Source organism: Barbus barbus (assembly GCF_936440315.1).
Source record: "Barbus barbus genome assembly, chromosome: 43".
NCBI lineage: Eukaryota > Metazoa > Chordata > Actinopteri > Cypriniformes > Cyprinidae > Barbus > Barbus barbus.
The window spans coordinates 5,565,733-5,573,544 of record NC_136721.1 but is presented as its reverse complement, the minus strand read 5'-3'; the positions used below and the strand labels follow the sequence as shown (position 1 = coordinate 5,573,544).

At 37.3% G+C, this 7,812-nt stretch overlaps 1 protein-coding gene across 1 annotated transcript; it reads left to right on the top strand.

The window, feature by feature from the left end:
* Nucleotides 1–6,042: 6,042 nt before the first annotated feature.
* Nucleotides 6,043–7,696, top strand: LOC306862481 (protein ripply1). The gene is made up of 3 exons (XM_079405297.1): nt 6,043–6,118; nt 6,785–6,858; nt 7,025–7,696. The coding sequence occupies exons 1-3, from the start codon at nt 6,068–6,070 to the stop codon at nt 7,224–7,226; spliced, it is 327 nt and encodes a 108-aa protein (XP_079261423.1). The 5' UTR covers nt 6,043–6,067; the 3' UTR covers nt 7,227–7,696.
* The last annotated feature ends 116 nt before the right edge of the window (nt 7,697–7,812 follow it).

Genomic DNA, 7,812 nt, shown 5'->3' with positions numbered 1-7,812 from the left:
CTTACCAACATGGGCATTTTGACATAATCTTTGTGTGAACTTGTCCATTCAAGCACAATACTTCAGAGAGAGCTTAATATTTGTGCGTGTTCTGAGGCGCAGGTTTGCGCGCTTCTGATGAGCGCACACACTAATCTTCTCACAGCGCGTGCGAGTTCGCATCCTCTGGCTCCTAAATGTTTAAACTGGCAAAGCTTACCGTTGAACCGCGGTCCTAGCGGTTTCTCCGCGGTCCTTTCTCCAGTTTCTCTGAATCTTTTGATGATGTTATGCACTGTAGATGATGAGATTTGCAAAGCCTTTGCAATTTCACATTGAGGAACGTTGTTTTTAAAGTATTCCACAATCTTTTTACACACTCTTTCACAGATTGGAGAGCCTCTGCCCATCTTTACTTCTGAGAGACTCTGTTTCTCTAAGACATCCCTTTTATAGCTAATCATGTTACAGACCTGATGTCAATTAACTTAATTAGTTGCTAGATGTTCTCCCAGCTGAATCTTTTCAAAATGTCTTGCTTTTTCAGCCCTTTGCTGCCCCAGCGTGCCAACTTTTTTGAGACCTGTAGCAGGCATCAAATTTGAAATGAGCTCATTTAGTGGATAAAAGTGTCAAATTTCTCCATTTAAACATTTATGTTCTTTATGTTCTATTGTGAATAAAATATTGGCTCATGTGATTTCAAAGTCTTTTAGTTTTCATTTCATTCGAATTTAAAAAACGTCCCAACATTTCCAACAATTCGGGTTGTATTAGCATGCATATTACTAGCATATTGACTGTTTATTAGTATTTATAAATCACATATTAATGCCTTATTCTGCATCACCATCCCTCTTACTCCATACCTAAAATTACAACTACCTTACTAACTATTAATAAGAAGCAAATTAGGAGTTTATTGAGGCAAAAGTCATAGTTATTAATAGTGAGAATTGGTCCCCAATTATACTTATAATGCTTTATATTTATTCTATACAATAAATTCAGTTTGAGACAGTCTGCCATGCTTCTAAACCGCTCTGGGTTAAAGCAGGGTCAGTGTTTATTTGTGTGTAGGTGCGGATGTGGGAACAGTGATGCAGGTTCTGCTACATGTACTGTGTGTAACTGGGTGCCAGTGGAGAGAGCAGAGCAGCAGAGAGGGTGAGAGAAGTGTGCTCATGAGGTGTGAGTGCTGGTGTCAGCCTCAGATGAGAGCAGAGGTGTGATGCTTGTGTAGACGTGAGAATGACTGGGTCACTGGAATGAACATCACTGGACACTCTGACCCTGAGCAGAGGTCAGCCTTATGATGGATGATCTTAAACATTTCATTTTTTCAGTGGCTACCTGTCATGATAATAATGTAATTGACCTTTGTCAGGGTCGCATTTTGTTTAAGTTTTGACAGGAGTGAAAATGAGGCTGAGAGTGATAAGAGTACAGTGTATTTAATGGATTTGTACTATAGTTCATCAACATGCCAATTGTTTATCTGGGAAATCATCTTCCCTAAGAAACTTTCAGTAGACAAACAGTCCATGAAACAGTTTTGAAAGTTGTGAGTTTTAAAAATGATGTGATCTAACTTTATACAGTATGTACTATTGGGAAGACTGTAACATTGACATAAAGTTCAATATGGCATCTGCCCTGACTAAAGTCTATGATAATCTAATAATGTCATCCAGGTTTTAAATCAAATATACAATTTCTCTGAGATGAAATTTTTGCACACAAAAGAAGAAATGACTCAAAAATGAACATTCATTCATCATTTATTCACCGTAATTATCCCTGTAATTATCACTATTTAGTTATTTCTGTGGAACACAAAAATAAATGTTCTGAAGAATGTTCGTGCTGCGCTTTCTTATACAATGAACATATATTGTAACCATTCCAAAGAGAATGAAAAAAGTATTATAAAACTACCATAAATGTAATCCATATAACTTGCATGATATATTCCAAAATCCCCTGAAGGTTTTTGTGAGGAACACATAATTTCAGCTCTTCTTTGTGAGTAAATTCCGGTTAACTCTTAACCTCATTATTGTGGCTTTAAAGTTGAAAGTATTGCTTCCACATCTGTGTTATAACACATATAAAACTAGTGATCTTTGATGTCATTGATGGCACATGTATGAATAGCTGTAGTCACCAGATTTTTGAATGAACCATTCCATTCCGAGCCTTACTGCAGATGGCTAAAAACAGAAATAAATAAAAAACATAAAATAATCATTTCAAACATTATCTGACAAAAAACTAAATGATAATAAACCATTAGATAGATTTTTTGTGTTCATATGGTTTAAAAGGATCCTAAAAACAAAGGATTTCAACAGTCATTTTGAGCAGACGGCCTGCCCCCTTTTGGATGTTTTTCTAATTACATTAACTTCATTCACTACATTGGCTTTGATTCAGCTTCAGGGCTCTGTCATTCTACTGTTAAATGAATGAAGAATGTGGATCAGTGAGGTTCAGAGTTGAGAAGTGAGAATGTTGGTCTGATGTGGGAACACTGAGGCTGGTCCTGGAACATGGACGTGTGGATGTGAGAATGACTGGGTCACTGGAATGAACATCGCTGGACACTCTGAGAAAAGGTCAGCCTGGACCATGAAATATTTAGTAGCACTGTTTTAAAAATGTTTTACTGTGAGTTTTCTGAATTAGTGGTACATTTATTTGATTAGATACAGTTTTGTATTTATGTTGATTCAATTAAACAGACCCATTTAAATTTGTTTAAGAGTGAAAAGGTCATAATTTTATTCACAAGATGTTGGTAACATTTGTTAAACATTCTAAATTGCACTTTTTCACTAGTCAGATGACAGGAGACATGCATCAGTAGGTAAGGAAACAGCTCTAGTTCATTTGTCGGGATCAAGAGTCAATAGGACTATTTAACTTATATAGGCAACTAAACTAATCTGAAATGCTTATAGTTGCACTAAAATGTAGTTTTACTGTAATAAAAAGGTTTTAATTGACAATGCATCTAAAGAATCTTCTGTAGCTAATAATAATGCTATGGGATAATGAGGAATGTTGGCCCTTTAGAGGACTGATGAGGATCTGTAGCTTTAAGAAGAGCAATAAACACTGAATGCTCAAGCACTGTATTTAATGCAATAGTTTAAGGTTTGTTTGAAACTGACAATATTGTGAACACTGAAGTAATACTGCATCAGTCAAGTAACTATTTAAATATAAAAAGGCAAGTGAAATATTTAAAAAGAAGACATTCTTTGATTTATATAATGTTGTACATAAAAGTAATTTGTTTTTAATTAATTTTTTACTTTTACGTCAGAATACAAACTGCAAAAAAATGTAAAAGGAAGACATATACAAATGCATACAAAAATATTTTCCAGTTATTTCCTCATGTAGTTTAAATGAAGTTTAACAAGTGAATTTATTCTTTAAAAAGGCAAGTGAAATATTTCTAAAGGAGGCATTGCAATAGCAGTGTGTTTTTTTAGTAAGTCTGAGATGTGAGAAATCGGTTAACATTTAAATAAGCCAAGGAATTTCCTCTGAAATAATCCATTACGTGTATTTTGGAATTTACCAGTGCTGTGATCTAAATGATTAAGTCAATCTTGGCTTGGGGGAAAGGTTATGTGCCGGTCACTGCATTATTAAAATATTTTTAAATATTACACCAATCAATCAATCAGAACATTAAAAGAAATACTTTTTAACACGGTTTGTTAGCGAGCTAGACGCTAACTTTAAAATAGACTGTTTAAACTGACACTTTAGTGTCATGTATTAGTCACATATCAGTTGATATTTTTCATAAAAAAGAAAGACAGAAGAAATGTATTTGACTCTGCAGTACAAGAACAAGACAAAACAACAAATCTTCACTTAAATAAATAAAGATCTTCACTTTTGTTGAATTCTTGGGGAGAACTGATATATAATGCGTGCTCTAACTAATCCATTTCTTGTTATTTTAAATTAAAGATTCGTGTTGACTTGCTTAAAAAAAACACATTGGTCAGGCTTGGGGAGCAGTGGGCTGGTGATTACTGACATTCCTGACCATGGGGGAGAAGATTTTTAAGAGCTGTTAGTGGCAGGGGGTTTCCAAGACTCTGAGATCAGCAAATGTTAAAACAGACTGGGACTAGACAGACCCCCATAAGCCAGAACACTCCCAAATGAACAGAATAAACAACATACCACCCTCACTGTCTGCTGCTCTGTGCTTTAGAGGATCTGTCTATCTATCTATGCTATGATCCTTTAAATTACTTTAATTAGTCTAATCTGTGGCCTATAGAATAGACTCGTTTATTTTACATAGGCCTATCTCATGTCTTTGAGGAAATTAACTCTTTCCCATCTATCTGTAAGACTACGTTTGTCCGTCACATCGTTTTCTAATTAAATTAAAGTGAACGACAACACAACCGTTAATTGATTCATTGCATTATCTATTATCTCAACTGTATGTTTAAGCAATTGCTCGCCGTTATCTTGAGTTGAACATTTGTGCCTTTTGCCTGACTCGGGTCAGTTTGCTGGCGCTATAGGAGGTCGGAGTAACGCAGTCTAGCAAATTTGCTCCTCCAAATGGAGCGTCGAAGTCCATCAAGCCCCTATTAGGACCTCATTAAATTCGCTTAGTGAGATATTTTGCACCCTTCTTAACGGGCTGAAGCGTGAGCGCGTGCTTTTAGACAAACAGCGCGAGACGCCCTCGAACTGACCGCGGATCGGCTTTAGTTCTTAAGCTTCTGGTGACTCCTGCAAGTCTTACAAGTTTACAGCTGTTTTAAGATCAGTTTTTGAAGGCAATAACTAAAGGAGCCACAGACAGCAGAGACGGGTCCATTAGAAAATCAAAATAAAAGTAGGGTTAGGCCTACGTCATTAAAAATATATTTTAAGATAAAGATTTTAAACATTTTGGCTAATTAGGCAAAGAGAGTGACGTTAAATGTTAACAAACTGTTACAATCTTAAGCTAAAAAATAGCCTATAGGTCTGTGTTGAGTAGTTATGCCTTTAAAAGAATAGTTTACAGGTATCCCATGCTACTATGGTGTTTATTATTATAGCCTAATAAAAAAAGAGATTAGAATTTAGAGAATACATTTCGGTTTTGCAGTCGGTTGCTGTACAAAATCAAAAACGGGTAAAAGAAACCTAATAAAATTCAATATGTTTTTATCGATTCATTTTATTTACATAATTTTAACAAGAATCCAGGAGACAGAACTTAAAGTCTAAAAAAAAAAACTAAAAAAAGACTAATATAGCCTACAGAGAATTAATAATAACGTTGTATTTCCCTATAGCCTATAGTAAGGATAGGGCACACGTTTTGGGTTTTATGTTGCCTATGATTTGATCACGCCTGCGTAGACCTAATTAATGTAGCCTCGAAATCTTATAACTAACTAACTAGCCTATATTATATATGGCTCCACTCCTGTGTCGCCCCCCGTCGTCTTTCTCGCAGATGGTGTGTAAGTTTGCCCCTCCGTGTTGTTGCAAAAACCTCACAGTACCAGATTTCTCACCCTCACGCTGGGGCGCACTGTTTATACAACTGGAGAAGTCTTCACACCAAAATGTCCATAGCAGTCTCTATCCCCATCATTTGGCAAACAGCACCAAACCCCCTCTTAAAACAACCTCAGATCATTTGGCGACGGCACCATCCTCCAGACCCGCCCCTGCAGCTCCAGCTCCATAAAAACCCCGACAGCGACTCTCCTTCATTCATTCGCTTCCCTCCGGAGGATAACGACTCATCCAAGGCGTCCATCGCTCGGCGATCTTCCAAAACAGGATTATTTGGGAATATCGCCCAGCAAAAAAAGAGAAATGAATTCCGTGTGCGTTGCCGCTCCTCTTTCCAATACAATGAACACTGACATCCAGTCTAGCAGGTGAGCATTCTATTCTATTCTATTCTATTCTATTCTATTCTATTCTATTCTATTCTATTCTATTCTTTATTTATTTAGAGGTTTACCTGTTTGATGCACATCTAAAATATTCCTGTCATTCGATCCACAGCCCATCTTCCCTGTGGAGACCGTGGCTCATGACAAGAAAGGATGCACAAACTGAACGCCGGAGAACCAAGTTGGCTTGTGTAAGTTTTTTTTCCACCACTGCAGTTCTGATATTTCAATAGAATTTCCATCTGTTGGCTATAGGAATGTTATTAAGCTCAGATAACACATGATACAGTTATGAACTCCTGTAGTGCTATTTATTAGGCTGCGGGTTAATTCAACCTAACAGCACAGAAAATGTCAATTTGTTGTATGGCATACAGGTTTTTTTTTTTTTTAGAGCAGCAGGTAGCTTTAGAGTGACAGACAGGCATGTGGTGAGCATTAGGCAGCAGATTGTGTGACTGCGGAGGTGTTTCGTTGACACCAAGCCATTCAGTGACGCAAAGGCAAATTGAGCAGCTCTAGCGCTGAGACACTTAGACATATGGCACCACTGTCTGAGTGTGAACACTGAGTCTGTGCCCAGAGACGAGGTGTAGGGGAAAACAGCTCTCAGAGAGCAAGCGATCACTTGCCAAGATTTAAGCAGACACCTCTAGGTTTGGGAAAGGGAGTTGGAGCCAGTTTCCCACAAACACGTTAGCCTGACACCCTCCATGTCACAGCTTTTGCATCCTGCCCAGGGTGTTTTACACCCACGAAGCTGGCAGTGATATCACCTCATAAACACTGGACAGGAAGCATTGTTTGAATTGTGTTTCGTGCATGTGGTCTTACACGTCTTTTCTCACTCTTTCCAGCCTTACTCCAGGCCAGAAGTGCCCAGTAACACTACAACAGATGGCAAAATGCAGTCTTTCCAGCACCCTGTCAGGTCAGTCAGCATTTAATTTGGTTTTGTTGTACAATGGTTTTGTTTTATAACATGCTTTTATTTTGGCTCTAAAACCCTAATCCGTTCCAAATAAGGCTTATTTTACCATGCAAAAAAAATGCATTTGCGTAGTTTGTATTTACCCATTTATTTCTTCATACTTTAGACTGTATTGGCCCAGATCGAAATCCTACGACTACCTCTTCAGCGATGGCGAGACCCTGCTCAGAAATTTCCCGGTTCAGGCCACCATAAACTTCTACGATGAGTCAGACAGCGAGGAAGAGGAGGACAGCTGTGATGAAGATGATGACAGCGACGCTGAGGAGTGTCTTAAACTTAACAGTCACTTCACTAGTTACAACTGAATGTTCATCCTTCTTTGCAACGGTGACTATACACTGAGGAAAAGATCATAAATTTAACATCAACACTGGATAATGCCACATCGCGCTCTATTAGAGAAGTTGTGCCATCTATAATTCAGTACATGGACATGGTGTTTCTTATGAGCATCTAGAGCACAACCAGAGTGATTTTACTGATTGTTTTATGCAGGAAACATCAAATACATGAATGCAGATTCAGATAAGTCCTGCATAAAAGTAATTCCTGTTAAAAACAGTGAAAATGCAATCCCACATTGGGAAATGTTGTTTCAGAGCGATCTCAGGGTTCTTACCTTCTTTTGTATATAAAAATATATTTGTATTCTATTACCCGTCCCTAATTTAATAATATGATTTATGTACATTTTATGTATATATATGTATTTATGGCATATTTTTTTTACTTTTGTACTTTTGATCTAAAATAAAATCTATATTTAAATGAGTGCAAACCTTGTCTGTTTGGGATTTGTGCTTCTGATAAGTCTCTTTTTTTCTACTCACTTGAGTCCTTTGATGTTCTCTGAGCCTATCTGTTGACTAGAAGGGGTTCTGCTGTTTGTCC